This window comes from Hipposideros armiger, unplaced genomic scaffold (assembly GCF_001890085.2).
Source record: "Hipposideros armiger isolate ML-2016 unplaced genomic scaffold, ASM189008v1 scaffold_319, whole genome shotgun sequence".
Taxonomy (NCBI): domain Eukaryota; kingdom Metazoa; phylum Chordata; class Mammalia; order Chiroptera; family Hipposideridae; genus Hipposideros; species Hipposideros armiger.
This window is the reverse complement of record NW_017731669.1, coordinates 326,104-341,664: the sequence shown is the minus strand read 5'-3', so window position 1 is coordinate 341,664 and position 15,561 is coordinate 326,104. Positions and strand designations below refer to the sequence as shown.

General features: G+C 39.7%; 1 protein-coding gene across 14 annotated transcripts in view; it reads right to left on the bottom strand.

Annotated features, from left to right (window-relative positions):
• Positions 1 to 1,176: 1,176 nt before the first annotated feature.
• LDB3 (LIM domain binding 3) overlaps positions 1,177 to 15,561 on the bottom strand; it is a 72,628-nt gene continuing 58,243 nt past the window's right edge. For 7 of the 14 annotated variants that reach the window (XM_019660482.1, XM_019660489.1, XM_019660483.1 and 4 more), the window contains 2 exons: positions 3,059 to 3,161; positions 1,177 to 1,241 (listed from right to left, as the gene is read on the bottom strand). In XM_019660482.1, coding sequence (XP_019516027.1) covers positions 1,192 to 1,241; positions 3,059 to 3,161 — 153 coding nt within the window. In that variant the 3' untranslated portion in view covers positions 1,177 to 1,191. Of the gene's footprint in view, positions 1,242 to 3,058; positions 3,162 to 11,857; positions 14,965 to 15,561 lie in introns of those variants that run through there. The other 7 variants (XM_019660484.1, XM_019660491.1, XM_019660494.1 and 4 more) reach the window with 1 other exon arrangement.

Sequence of the window (15,561 nt, the reverse complement as noted above, 5' to 3'; positions counted from 1 at the left end):
CTGCCGAGCGCCATCCAACGGAAAGACAGGGATCTTCAATATGGGAAGGGTGGGTCTAACCTTAGTCACAGTGTGTGACAAGTTTCCACTTGTTCTGTGCAGTCAGTTGGGTGTGAGCTATGGTTGAGAGACAGTGTGTTTTAAAGTGTGTCGTAAATCATGGATTACGAACAACGCATGAAATTTTGTTTCAAACTGCAAAAAAGTGCTAAAGAAACCTAAAACGTTAAAATTAGTTTATGGTGATGTTTCAGTGACTATGATCTGGCACCTTGCGACTTCTGACTCTTCCCCATGACAGCTCAACTAAAGACATTCACGAAAGAGGACTTCCAGAACTGCTTCAGAAAGTGGCAAGAATGATGGGATAAGTGTATCCGAAGCAAGGGGGAGTATTTTGAGGGGGATTAATAGCAATAAAATTTTTTTTATTTATACATTCACCATATTTTTTTTATCACACCTCATATATAACATTGTATAACATACTTTTCAGAGCATTTGGGGGAAATGAAAGTGGCAAGGTGCATATTTGTCAGAATTAAGTCAATTAGAATCTCCTATGAGAATGTTCTTAATAACAAAAGTTACTCTGTTGTTATACTTGCAATAATGCATCATAGTAATAAAAAAAACACTGCCAATTAAAATAGGACATATCATCAGTTGTAGGATTAATTTCAGAGATGATGGACTATCCAAAGATGTGTATCTAAGAATTGATGAAATATTGTGCATTTTAATGTGCCTAAAAGGCAGAACAGTACCATACAGGCCAATAGTTTGAAATGTTGAGTTCTAGGTTTTTTACATATAATTTTATTTGTTAATTATGCACAATCCTCAATTAGCTACACTATGAATGCTAACCACAAAACCAGAGACAGTACAGTTTAACTGTTTATAAACACATAAAAGTGAACAATATGATTTAGTCACATAAAGTTTAGAAGAAATACCAGCATCAAGTCAAGTGCTTGGGTTATATTACAAATAAAAAATTAATTTTCTGACAGCTGCTTATTATGCTGAAAACATGTGATGACAAGAAAAATGGAGTTTTAGATGTTCCACGTGTTTTTATCTTTGGAAGAGTCAAAGTAAACAATCACAAAAATCTCAACAGTGCGGTAGAATAACTTTACATCTATCCCGGAAGTGGAACAATAGTGCTTGTTGCTTATGGGGCCATCAGGAAAAGCCAGCTGTGGATTTCTTTCTAGTACAATTAATTGCTTCCGCTGTATATAAAATTGAAAGAATTGGGTGCTTTAGTACGGAAAAAGGATATCCTGCTACACTGCTCCTATTTCCTCACAAAGGCTATTATTGAGCCTTTCGCCATTAATTCACATGCATTGGATTATCCTGTGATGAAAGACCGAGAGGCTTTTCATTTTTATAGTCTCTTATCTCCTATTTATTTGGCACCTCTCTGTGGAGATACTTGCTTTTCTCCCAAGACTGGTTAATTGCTAGGATGGCAGAAGGTAGCTAATGACTGACTTCCTTTTCAGAGACTAATTGTGAGCCCATCTCTGTACTTTTTCTTGGAGTGGCCTTTCTCATCGCTGAGAAGTATTCTGAGTTCTGTCATTTAAAATGACAGATGTGACATTTCTAATGCCAACTTTTAATCCCTGCCCACCATACACTTTGAGACCAGCAAGTGACTTTTATAAATCCTCTGTGTAGACCTGTACTGTCCAATACCTTAGCCACTTGCCATGTGTAGCTATGTAAATTTTAAATTACTTAAAAGTAAGTAAAATTAAAATTCAGTTTCTCAGCCTAAGCCCATTAAGTGCTTGATAGCTGTGTTGGAAGAGTGCAGATACAGAACATTTCCATTTTCACAGACAGTTCTCCTGGACCACATCGGTGTAGACTGACCTGCTCAACTCGGGCCTCATAAACAGTATCTGAGCTCATCTCTCAAACTGGTGTTTCAGTTCTCACCATTCAAACCAAGTGGTAGAAACAGTTGTACTTTCAGGGGTCATTTCTACAGTTCATGACTAGAAGTTTGTCTGGACATACAGAGCCCCAGAAATGGGGGGTTGCTGTTCGACAAGTGTAGAGTTACAGTTATGTTAGAAGTGTTCTTACCACATAAAATACATTTTTGAAGTGGTAGAAATTGGCCAAAATGCTAATACTGGTTGTCTCCAGGTAATGGGACTATGATTACTTTTTCTCTTTTTCCTATTTATATGTGGGGTTTTTTGGGGTTTTATTCAATAAGCACATATTCCTTTCTTAATAAAAATTACATTTAAGATACTTAAACCCATTCATTTCTTTTATCATCAATTTCAAATTGAGATGGTTTTATCCAGCCCCTGTCACTAAGAGAGGAAGTAATCATTTTGAGCAACTATTTGTTTAAAAATCTGAGCGAGCCACTTTTAGTTAAGAGATCTGTGTTCCCTTCTATCGTAGCGTGAAAAGCATGAAAGAGCCTGCGTTTGGGGTGCCCTAGAGCCCTGCTAAATAGAATCACAGAGCATCCCCCTGGAAGAGATGGCTCATGAGCGCCAGCAATCCTCCCACCCAGCCTTTTGTGGGGCATTTTGCTGGGATCCACACGTTTCTAGACTAGAGGCTGGGAATCAAGGCCCAGCAGGTTAAGGAGGTTCATGGAACTGAAGAGGGCTCTAGTTTTACCTCTGCACGAGAACCATAAGAAGAAGTCCTCGTTTCCTAAAAGTTTAGGCATGATCATACAGGTTTAATTAGGAACAGCGAGCTGTTTACAGCAAATTATAAACTGTATAAAGCAGACCTCAGTGGACACTCCCAAAGGATGTCCCGGGAACCAACCCTTCCGTCTCCAAGTCCAGATTCAGCAGATTTGGCTTGGTGAGGTAGGGTACTGCAATGCCAGAGGAGTAGCTCAGAAGTCCTTTTCCAGAACTTTCCATGACCAAAGCGCTCATGGAAAGCCTGTTTTTCTTTCCTTTTGTCCTTGAAACCTGAAGCCAATCCACTGTTTTCTTGACTGCTATTGCACCCACCCTGTAGAGAGACACTTCAGAAAGATGCTAAGCAACAAGACCTGGTGGGAAGAACACCAGCTTTGGAGTCAGAATTCTGGCTGAACTTCCTAATTTTTGACCTTGGGCCAGAGTGTCAACATCTCTGAATCCAAATTTCTTCATCTATAAAATGGAGATAAATAATAATCAAATGAGATAAGTGAGAGAATTAACTGAGAATATATAAAAAACAGTTAGTACAGGGTCAACAGTCAGTTAATTTTAGTTACCTCTCCTTTTCCTTCCAGAAAGTGATTGGTATTAGTGTTTATGTTGAAAGGGAAAGAAAACAAACTGTAAAACTCTTAATGATCCTTACTTCAAATACAGCCCAGTGCAGTTCAGTAATTAGTATATGAGCTCTGCTTCAGCTTGGGCTGGGCTCCAGTTCTTCGTTCCAGCCTCAGCTCAGGAATTTCCTTCCCCAGAAGCCTTTGTCACCCACTCCCAGGCTGAGTTAGTGTCCCTCCTGAGTAGGCCCATAGTACTTCTGTCCTATTACTTTTCCTTGTAATCTCTTTCTCAAACCAGGGTGCCATTGAGCATGGGGTACCTGATGTTATAAGGCATCTTAAATTTCCAGGGCATGAGTTTTACCTAATAATAAATAACACACAGGACATAGCTTTTTCTTAGCCAAAATATTAGATTATAAAAGAAATTTCACAATTGCAGAGAGTGCCTAGAGGACTGTGTTTATTGTCCTTTGCTTTTTAGGTCTGTTTTGCAGAAAAGTTGGAAAAACATTTATTGCCAGATGACAGTGAAATTATATGGTAACTTGTCTACTTCTTCCACCAGACTATGAGCTCGGTTAGGGCAGAGGTTGTGCCTCATTCACCTCTGAATTCACAACACTTAGCTACCTCCACGAGGTCTAGCTCAAAGTAGAGGCTCCAGAGTGATTGTGAACTGAACTCAACTCTCTGTCCGCTCCCAGTACTTTGGGGAGAAGATAGTATTCTCATCAAGTAGAGGAACTTTGAAACTGTTTAACTGACAGGATTTCACATCGAATGACTACTGGAGAGAATACAATCCTAGCTATACTTTTCGGGACTGTTATTTAACCTATCTGACCTTTGGCTTCCCAACCTGGTAGGGTTGTGAAGATTCAATGAGAAAAGATTCATAAACTGCCAAGCACTGTACTTGGCATATAGAAGGTACATGGGAAAAAAAAGTGTCTTTACTTTCTTCTAAAGTTACATTCTGGTTATTAATCTACAAGCTAAGAGATGATTCTGGTTATTTTAATCATCCCAAGTAACTCAAAAGGACTTCATACCCATGGCTCAGGTCGGAGCCACTGTCTGGAGCTTTTTCTGCAACACCCTGGTCCTTCCTCCTAAGCATCCAACCTATTATCTCCATACCATTCAACAGATTACTTACTGTCTTGGTTATCTTCATGTTAACCTGGGCTTCTAAGAGAGGGGTAATTCAACTAGAAGGTGGGGAAAGGTAATCACCTGTTAGAAGGTGTAAGCTGCAGAGTCAGGGGCCATTTCAAGCCTTGCTTCGTTCAGTAATCTGGATTATCGCCCAACTCCAAGGCATGTATTGCTCCTGGTCCTGGGGACAGCCCTAGATAGCTGCTGTCAGTTCCTAACATACAGTGTTAGCCATGGAATAATCGGGCCCCCCAAATGGCTGTGTACTTCACTCTACTGGTCTGGGTCCAGAGTAGCTTTACCAGGAAACTAATGAAACTTAAGCTTCAGGGTCCCTCACATTCAAAGGCCCCTGTGAATGCTGAGAGGTGGTGGAATGTTCTGGGCTGAGAGGGGAAATCAGGTTGCCATCAGGGAACATTCCTATGTAAGCTTTTCTGATAACTTGCCTAAAGAGATTTCAGAAGAAAGAGACCTAGAGATCCATGATTCCAGTAATTTGTTGTGATTCTTCTCGTTCTAAATGAATACTCAATTTTGTAATTAATTCTGTGTTTGAAATTTTATATTCTTTTTCTTAAAGATGGCCTCCCCAAACCTGGATCCCAGGCTGCATCAGGCTCTTCTCCAGTCCGTCTACTTTTCTCCAGTGCCTCACTAGCCTGTAGTTCACCAGAAAGCCACAAGTATGGGAGGAGACTGCAGGGGTCTGTGTAGCAATGACTGCATGCAGGATAGAATCACCCTCACTACTTGCATTCCATCTTCTACTGCAGGCACACATTGGATGCCTTACACCCACAAACGTCTGGACCCTCTAGCATTCCCAAGTGCTTCATTAGAAGTAAAAGATAAAACCTCTATTACTTGGCTTCTACCCTGAGTCTAAAAATTATTTCGAAATAGTCTCTATAAACCTACATTTATGCACCAAAAGATTTTGAACTAGAGTTAGATAAGGGAATAACTGATTTGTAAATGGAAAGGTAGTTTATAAGAATTTACTTCATAAAATGTTTTAGATTTTTTAATAGAATTTGTTTGTGAAAAAAGAATCTTTAGTTCCCAGCTAAGTGATAAAATGGTGGCATCCTTTTGTTATTTCAGTTGTAAATCTGTCCAGTCTAATACCTAACTGCAGATGAGAAAAACAAAAAAATCTAATGCATACACTGCTGTAAAAAAAGTATTCAGTTTTTCACAGTTTGGCTCACATGAACGTGCTCCAAATAGTCATTCCTCATAGCTGCTTCTAAATAAACAGGTAAGAAAGACATACATATACAGTCAATTATAAAATAATGTGAAAATGCAAGATGTTGTGGAAATAGGAGGGAATGCTGGCCCACGGAGTGGCCAGACAATGTTGCGTTATGAGAAGTTAGGTCCATGATGGATTAAGAGGCTAGAGAGGTCTTGTATACAGGTTAATTTGGGCTCTATCGAGGGACATTGGGAAGCCATTTATGAATGTTAATCAGGACCATTTTATGGTCAGATTTATTTTGGAAGAGATCTCTCTAGCTGCAGCATAGGGGATGGGTTAGGGGTAGGTCGGGACAAAATAGAGATAAGAAGGTCAGTTAGGAAGCTGCTGAAATAACCTGCTGAGATAAACTGCTCTAAAAATAGTCTAGTATATATGCCCAAGTTGTCGAAATGGTTTAAGCCTGTGAATAGAACATCAGGAAAGATCTTTGAAGGCAGGAAGAAGTCCTGAGGATGGAGAAAAGAAAACAGATTCAAGGCAGATCCAGGAAGTAAATTTGGCAGCCTGTGGTAATTATTGGTTGTCAGAAAAAGCAGTTGTGGGAGGCGAAAGACACTTAGATGACTCCCAGATTTCTAGTTTCAGTGACCGGGTGGTGCCTGCAATTCACCGAAAGACAGAATACAGGTGGAGAAGTGGGTTGGGTGGTAGGGTAGTAAATTCCGTCAGTGGCAGTCCAGAATTCCTACACAGAAGGGGTGGAGGGCAGCAGGACTGTGGGTTTGTCTCGAAACGATGTTTACAATGATAAACACTCTGTATGTATGTTTAGATGGGATCGCATGGGTAAGATGAGTAATAGACTGTGAGTTCCCCCACCAACCTGAATTCAGCATTGGGCAATTGTCTGTACCAGAAGGAAAGACAGGAAGAACATACATATTGCCATTCCTCCAACCTGTGAAACAGGCAGATGCGGAGGTGGCTGTAGGACATCAGGTGAGGCAGCAGAGCAAAACCTGGGTATGCAAACTTGATGCTTAGAAGACAGCGCTACACTGAAGATGTAGACATCTAATGGTTCAGAAAAGTAGCCCATTGCATGGACAAAATTAAAGGCAGGGTTAATTCCACAAGCTCAGTAAATAGATTAACTCATGATCACTATTACTCAGATAATCCTTAATATATATTTTATAGAGATTTAAGTGGGATCAAACAGTGAAGTTCCTAGTTTAAAAAGTTTTATTTATTTTAATTTTTCAATTACAGTTGAAATTCAATATATTAGTTTCAGGTGTACAGCATAGTGGTTAGGCATTTATGTAACTTACAAAGTGATCCCCCCAAATAAATTGTTTTTAAAAGAAAGCAAATCTTAGAGCGGTATGGATAGTATGATTCCAATTAAGTAAAACACACCATGTATTTGCAATTTGTGCGGCGTGTGTGCAAGCGAACGGCTGTGTTTCCCAGATTTCGAAACACAATTCTATGCCCCACTCACACAAAACTGAGGTTTTCCACACTTTAACAACTGCATACAGCCGTGACAGTTTTACCATATTCGTTTAGAACTGCTTGAGGAACAGCTTTGAAAGTTTTTTCAAGTGAAAGTCTCATAGAAAAATAAAATTTTTCTATCAAAAGTGAGATTCTTGTAGTCAAATATTTATTTTATCTCTCTACAATTTGAAGACTATATCTGGCGTGTCTTACCATGGCCTGCAACGCACCCCCCATCCTTTCCGCCTCCTCTCCTACTGTCCCCTCCTTACCTTGGCTCTCGAGCCTTGTGCCCTCGCTGTGCCAAAAATTTTCCCTTAAAGCCTTCACATTTATTTTCCCCTCTGTCTGGAACCCTCTACCTCAAACTTGGCTATGGTTGCTTTCGTAGCATTCAGACCTCAGCCCAAATGTCACCTCTTCAGCAAGGTCTTCCCTGACCACCCTCCAAAAGTAGCTTACTCCAGCCCCCAACAGATCACTCTGTTCATTTTCCCATAACACTCGCTATCTCAGATTATATTGATTATGTATTACTTGTTTATTGCTAATCTCTTCCCTTTAAAGGGCAAACTCTATGAAAGCAGGAACCTTGTCTGTATTGTCATCTTCCATCCCTACTGAATGTTTATGGAATGAAAAGATAGACGACTGGAATATTAGTCAGCACTAAAAAGAAATGAGCTACCAAGCCATGAAAAGACATGGAGGAAAGTTAAATACATATTGCTAAGTGAAAGAAGCCAATCTGAAAAGTCTGTATACTGTATGATTCCAACTATATGACATTTTAGAAAAGGCAAAACTATGAAGACAGTAAAATATCAGTGGTTATCAGGGATTAAAGGTGATATAGGTATGAATAAGTGGAGCAGAGAGGGTTCTTAGGGCAACTCTGCATCTTATAATGGTGGATAATGTCATTTGTTGAAACTCATACAGTATGCAACACCTAGAAGGAACCCTAGAAAAGAAGAATAAAAAAAGAATGAACCCTAAATGTAAACTGTGGACTCTGAGTGATTATGATATGTCAATGTAGACCCTTGGATCGTAATAAATGTACTGCTCTGGTAGGGATGTTGACAAAATATTACAAAATATTAGAATATATCTAGAAAGGTTTGCTTTTCATTAATTCTGAGTCATTAAGAAGCTCTGATGTTTTTGTTTTGTTTTGTTTTTTAGTTTTAGGTGTACAAGACAGTGTAATAGCTAGACATTTACTCTCCTCAAAGTAATAACCCCCTTTCCCCAGTCTACTACCCCTCTGACATGAGCTGTTACAATTCCATTAACTCTAGTCCCTATGCTGTACTCCACATCCTGTGACTATGTATATATTAAATTATAGTTGACATTCAATATTATTCAGTTCAGCTTCAGGTGTACTGCGCAGTAGTCAGGCATCTACACCATCCATGAAGTGGTCTCCCTGATAAGAGATACCACCTTACTCCGGTCAGAATGGCTGTCATCAATAAATCAACAAACAACAAGTGCTGGTGAGGATGTGGAGAAAAGGGAACCCTCATGCACTGCTGTTGGGATTGCAGATTGGTGCAGCCACTATGGAAGTCAGTATGGGAGGTATCTCAAAAAACTGGAAATGGAACTACCTTATGACCCAGCAATTCCACTCTTAAGTATATATCCAGAGAAATCTGGTGTGTTTTTAAAAGAAATACCTTTTTCTTAATATGTCCTCTAGAACATACAGGCTTGAAAATTTCAGACATAAAATCTTTGATGAAAATTTTATTATTTATTCTTGTTTAGTGTTCAGTTTTGACTGGATCTGTTGTGGTTGTTAAACATATTCATAGAGCTAACACCTTGTGGTAAACTTTTAAAATAGATTTTTATCAAAATATATTGGTTTCAGGTGTACACCATAATTATTCAACATTTATATACCTAAAGAAGTGATCACCATAAGTTCAGCCACCATCTGACACTGTACCACGCTGTCACAATATTACTGTTTTCCCCATGCTGTGCATTACACCCCCATGACTTATTTGTTTTTATTTATTTATTTTTTAAGATTTTATTGGGGAATTGGGGGAGGGGAACACACAAGTTGCTGTCTTTTTTTACTTCAGTCTAGTTATGGAGGACATTGCTTCACTGGCCCATGTTGGTATTATCATTGCGCTCTTCCCAGACTGAGGCAGATCAGTCACCAGCCACTGGACGGCTGCTTACACCGGCTCTTGGCAGCTCATGCTGGCTGCCGGCACTCACGCCAGCTGCCAGCCACTCACAGTAGCTTTACGGCAGCCTCACTGCAGCCCCACTGCAGCCTACGCTATCTCCGGCGACTCATAATAGCCAAGCTCCAGGTTGAGCTGTTGTTCACCATGTTAGCTGTAGAGGGCGCAGCGTCACTGGCCCTAATCTGGGATCTGAACCAGGACCCTGCTGCTCAGAGCTGGAGTCCCAAGCCAGCTCTTAACCAACGCGCCACTCAGCCAGCCCATGACTTATTTGTTTTATAGCTGGAACTTTGAACTTATTCTTCTTTACCTTGCCCCCCCTTTTAAATTTCTTTTTAATGTATTTTTTAATTAAAGTTTATTGGGGTGACAGTTGTTAGCAAAGTTACATAGATTTCAGGTGTACAATTCTGTAATACATCATCTATACATTACATTGTGTGTTCACCACCCAGAGTCAGTTCTCCTTCCATCACCATATATTTGATCCCCTTTACCCTCATCTACCACCCCCCTCCCATTGTACTTGACGTTCAATATTATTTTATATTAATTTCAGGTGTATAACATATGATTAGACATTTATATAATTTAAGAAGTGATCCCTTGACTAGTGTAGTACCCACCTGGCACTATACATAGTTATTACCATATTATTGACTATATTCCCTATGTTTTGCTTTACATCCCCATGACTATTTTGTTTGGGGTCAGCCCATTTCACATCTCTGCCCCTCCTACCAGCTTCAGCGTGGTTTCTTCTTTATATCCTTAGTTATACAACTTCTGTTCAGCTAGACTTCATATGGTTCTCCAGGTTGATTGTTCTATAATTTAGATGTAATTTTAATGTATTCATGGAAGGAAGGAGGCACAGTGTTTTTCTACTCTGCCATCTTGGATCTCCTAGAGAAACTTTAAGTAGTCAAAGTATTTCTCCTCAGAACTAATCCAATATAATTTATTTATCTTGTTTGGCTGACTCCAAACCACTAGAACCTAAGTTCCATGAGAACAGTCTTTTTTGTCTGTTTTATTCAATATCATGTTCCCAGTTTCCAGAGCAGTGCCTGACACATAGTAGGTGCTCAATAAATATTTGTTGAAAGAATGAGTGAGCAAATAATTTTTATTCTGTCCACAAGTCCTCAGTGAAGAGGGCAGAAATTTTGGTACAGTAGTCCCCCCTTATGCATGGTTTCACTATCCATGTTTTTAGTACTGTGGTCAACTGTGGTCTGAAAATATTAAATGAAAAATGCCAGAAATAAACAATTCATAAGTTTTAAATTGCATGAGTTGCATGATGAAATTTCACCTGAGCCGTGAATCATCCCTTTGTCTACCATATTCACACTATACACACAGTACAATAAGACATTTTGAGAGAGACCACATTCACATTTTTATCATAGTATATTGTTATAATTGTTCCATTTTATTAGTTATTGTTAATTTCTTTTTGTGCCTAATTTATAAACTTTATCATAGGTATGTATGAATTGGAAAAAACAGTATATATGGGGTTCATAATAAGCATCCAGTGGGGGTCTTGGAATGTATCTCCCACAGAGAAGGGGGGACTACTGTAATTACAAATTCTGATCCACGTGGTTCATATTTATGGGCTATTTGTGTAATCTGTATTCTTGCGGCTGGTTTTCCCGATGTATTTTTTCTGGATGGAGAAGTTGGAGGAGTGAAAAAAATTAAGCAGGAGTGAGGGCCTAGGGTTCTGACCCCACTCTATTGGTGATAATAATAACTAACATTTTTAGTGCATTTGGTTCTCAAAATCTCACTGTGAGGTAGGTGTTATTACCTTCATTTTCACGTAGATAGGCAGGCTTAGAAGGACTCTCCCAGTAACACTCAGGTGGTATTTAGATCAGCCTTGATATAAACCCTGGTCTCACCATGTCAAAGTCCATGTTTATTCCTTTGCACCAGCTGCCACCCTAGCTGATTGTGTATGTTGGGAAGCCACTTCCCCTTTCTGGGCCTCAGTTCCCTCATCTGGAAAATGCCCAGGTGATCTCTTAGATTCCCTCCCAATGTAAATTCTATGATTCTATGAACTTTATTTTACTCCATCACCTATTTTCAAAAATGCTATAGCTTTAAAAAGTACTAAAATATAGAGATTTTATTTCTACTTGTAATTGCATAGCTTTCAAAATCTGACTCAGGTGCTAAAAATCAGATTATGAAAAAGTTTCCTTTCTTTTAAGTAATGCCTAGAAACAGAATACCTTGAAAAAGAATGAGTTGGTTTTGTTAAGCACAATACCCTCAGAAGGGTCATTATTTAAAAGGAAAAAAATGACAGGAGAGGATTTTTCTCCAAGCTTATCTCAAAACTAAAGATATGGAAGAAAATACAGCAACTTTTCTAGGCATTAAGTCATTTAGAACAGAATAAAAATTAATTAATATGAAATATTTAATCACCAAGTAGCTAAATAAATGAACTTTTCCAAAAACAAAAGGCAAAGTTTGGTCTTCAGTTTATTATTTATCTAGAAAATTCTCTTTGCATGCAAAACAATTTGCTTTGCATTATTCACATATAAACTGCCTTTGGGCCACACAGCCAACAGACCAAGTGAGGTGTATCTGTTTCTTCTCCACAGGGTATTTTGTCTCAAATTTTTATTTATGGTCATATAGAAAAAAACCTGCTTTTGGTATCACATGCAAAAAACTTTACACAGAAAAATCTGTATTTGCACAGCCTTTTGGGGGGTTTTATTTTGCTAAAAAGTAGAATTCACATGGGCCAAAAAAAACCCCAAAAAACATGCAAAATATTTTTGTGCACACCTCTAACACACTATATTCCATTTCTGAAATCTTAAAAAAAAAAATCCCAAAGAAAAAGTACATGATTTGAAAAGTTAACATTATAAAAGCTAGATTCCTAACACAAACACTGCAAACACAAGACATTCAGTTGCAAAAAATTAATGTTTATAAATGTTAAATAAATGTCAACAATGAGACAAGAACTGTAGATCCAACGGGTACTTTCCACCATGACTATTAAAAATTGTGTTTGGTATTGTAGGCCACACATGATGTTAATTTGAAATAGATACAACCTTAACCCTGATGCTATGCCAAACTTGCAGACATGGGAGAAACTATTCAAAACTACCTCCTTTCCCTACTACCTTTAAAATTTTTGTTTGTTTGTTTTGTGCTTTGGTAAATATTTTGTGTTTTGGTAAATAAGAGTCCCTCAGAATCTACACTAGCTCTGAGATGTAAAAAAAGAAAAAAATGATTCAATAAACAACTATGATGAAGTTCTCCTTTGAGATATTTCACTTTTCTTTTTAATGATCACACACTTTTTTATGATCATGTGTGTGTGTGTGTGTGTGTGTGTGTGTGTGTGTGTGTATAAATTCTTTTAAGTTTTGGACACTTAACTCTAGGGGACTTTTTTCCTTTCCTCAAGACTAGTCCTTGATAATTTAATAGTTTTGGGGTTTTGTTTGTTTGTTTTTTAAAGAAAAAATCTGCCTAGAGCTTTTCTGCAGAGTCAGCAACCTCCTTGTCCTGTATATTTGAATTTCCCAAAACTTAACAGAATGCTCCAAGGTACTTGTTTGCAACTCCTGAAAACTCTCCAGGTACTCCCCACAAATTTTACTCTGCTTGGTGTTTTATATTCACTTTCTCACAGCACCAGTTCCATTAGGGCCCTGCCGTATGAGCATGTGTACATCCTTCCGGGTGCTCCCTGGGTAACATTGGTGGCTTTACCCTTGGAAAGAAACACGGGCCTCCTGCTGCGGACACATCTAGATGCTTCCCTCTCTCTTGGGGAGAAGGGACATATTCAGGCAGAAATGCAGTCCCCTGGAAGCCTCAGTTCTCAGAAGAAAAAGTATTCTATAATATATTCTCATAAAAGATTTCAAGCGTGCAAAGAGAAAATCCAAAACAGGAGTGAGAAGAGTAGCAGTGAGTTAGAAGAGTGCCCAAGTATTGTGCTCAAGTGAGAAACATCCACTCAAACTATTTGCTTCAATGCCATTTCAACAAGCATAATAACAGTGCTTCCTAAAAGGGAAAGAGACTATATACATACCATTTTCAACCTCAGAAACTAAAGCCTCTCTCTTTATCCTCAAACAGCTTTAAAATGCTTACTTAACTCAAACTATCACTAATATTTTAAAGAAGTGTGAAGACCCAAGTCTATTTCAATAAATATTTAAATAATTGTTAGATCAAGCCAGTTCATACATTTTCAAAATATTGGCCCAAATGGCAAATGAGTATATACCAGCGCATCTTTTCCTTCCAGCAGTCAACGTGATGGTACATAATCAGTGCGCTGCATTTAAAGGAACACATGAAAAGGATGGTGCTGATTTCAGGTGGAGGGGCCTGCCAACTCATGCATGCCGACCGAGGTTGGCAGAATGGAAGGTTCCTCTTCCCCACCCAGAGTTTGGGCATGTCCTCAGCCTATTCTGCAATCCTGTTTCAGACACTGTCTCTTCTTCTCCACAGTTCACTAGCCTGTTGGGGGAAGGGGTGCTGAGGAAGACTTCGTAAGTGAGTGATCATACCACTCACTGGGAGTGAAATACGTGCACGTGACTGGATATTCATCTAACTAACCTCATAAAGCAAAACAAAGACCAAACACAACCCAGAGTTGTTTTAAAATCTCTCACACACAGCAAAGTAAAACTGGAAAAACCCAATTCCACTTTCCTGTCACAACTCAAAAAGGAGCTAAAACTTCTGGGACATCGGATGTTTCAGACTGAAAGAGGGGAGCTGAAGAGCCCATCTTTCCTCAGCTGTCAGCAGTGTGAGCCACAGCCCTTCCAGAAGCCAGGTCAATTGCTCAGGGGCTCCAGAAAACATAACTCTGGATGTCTGGGCTCCCTTTAGAATGTTCAAGTCTTTTCAAGGTCTGAAGTCTGATGCACAGAGGTAGCTCCATGACGTTCGTAATGGAATAACACTTCCTTTTTTGGTGAGGAAAGAAAGCCCAATTGGTCTTAGCTAACAAGCTCTCAGCTCTGGCTCTAAAAACACCCTGCAGCGAGGATTATTTGGCACTTTATTTTGTTTGCCGGAGGAGGTCTAAAGAACTCACAGAATGCTTCAGATTCTCCACAGCTGCTCTGAGCTCTGTCCCTGCTCTGGTGACCGACCTCATGAAGTGTATCACTTTGGGAAAGTTACTTTTTGTTTTTCACTTTTGAGTTCTTGGAATTCTGTCCAAAATGTCTGAAGTACAATTTCAGTCTTGGATTAATTACTAGCGTGGTTTAGGAATCTTCATTTGGCTTCTAGTCTGAACTATGCAAATACACAATCTGTGTGCAGAAGAAAGGACTAAAATTATACTTCAAAAGGGCTCAGTTGCTTCCTGTCTTCCCCCTTTCCTCCCCAAAAGAAACGTCAGCCTCCTTGAATTCATTGTTGCCAGCAGCTGGAGCAGCTCCCCGCCTGTCCGCATCAGATGCCTGGGCGCCCTACACGTTGATGGCGTGTGCATGCTTCTTGCACAGAGGTTTGTCTTTCTTGGAGTAGAACGGCTGCCCCTCCAGATTCACGTGGCAGACCTGGGACAGAAAACAGACCAGCGTGACACAGGGTCTTGCAGCCCGTGAGGCAGATGGACATGAGCAAATGATTTCAGTCACCCCTTTATGAAACAGTGCTGTCACATGCTGATGGGAGGAAAGGCAACAGCCTATTTCTCCCCACTATAAATTCTTTTTTTTTTTTTAAGATTTTTATTGGGGAATTGGGGGAAGGGGAACAGACAAGTTGCTGTCATTTTGTTCTTCAGTCTAGTTGTAGAGGATGTTGCTTCACCGGCCCAAGTTGGCACCATGATTGCGCTCTTCCCGGGCGAGGCACATCAGTCTCCGGCTTCTGGACGGCTGCTCACTGCGGCTCCTGGCCGCTCACGCTGGCTGCTGGCTACACACAGTAGCCCGTGGCAACCCAGCCCAGCTCCAGGTTGAGCTGTTGTTGTTCAGCATCTTAGCTGTAGAGGACAGTGTCACTGGCCCTCATATGTGGGATTGGAACCGGTGCCCTCTGGCGTCCCAAGCCAGCTCTTAACCAACGCGCCACTCGGCTGGCCCTCCCCACTATAAATTCTTAACGAATAAAGCAGAGTAGATGGATTGAACTATATAAAATTTACCACA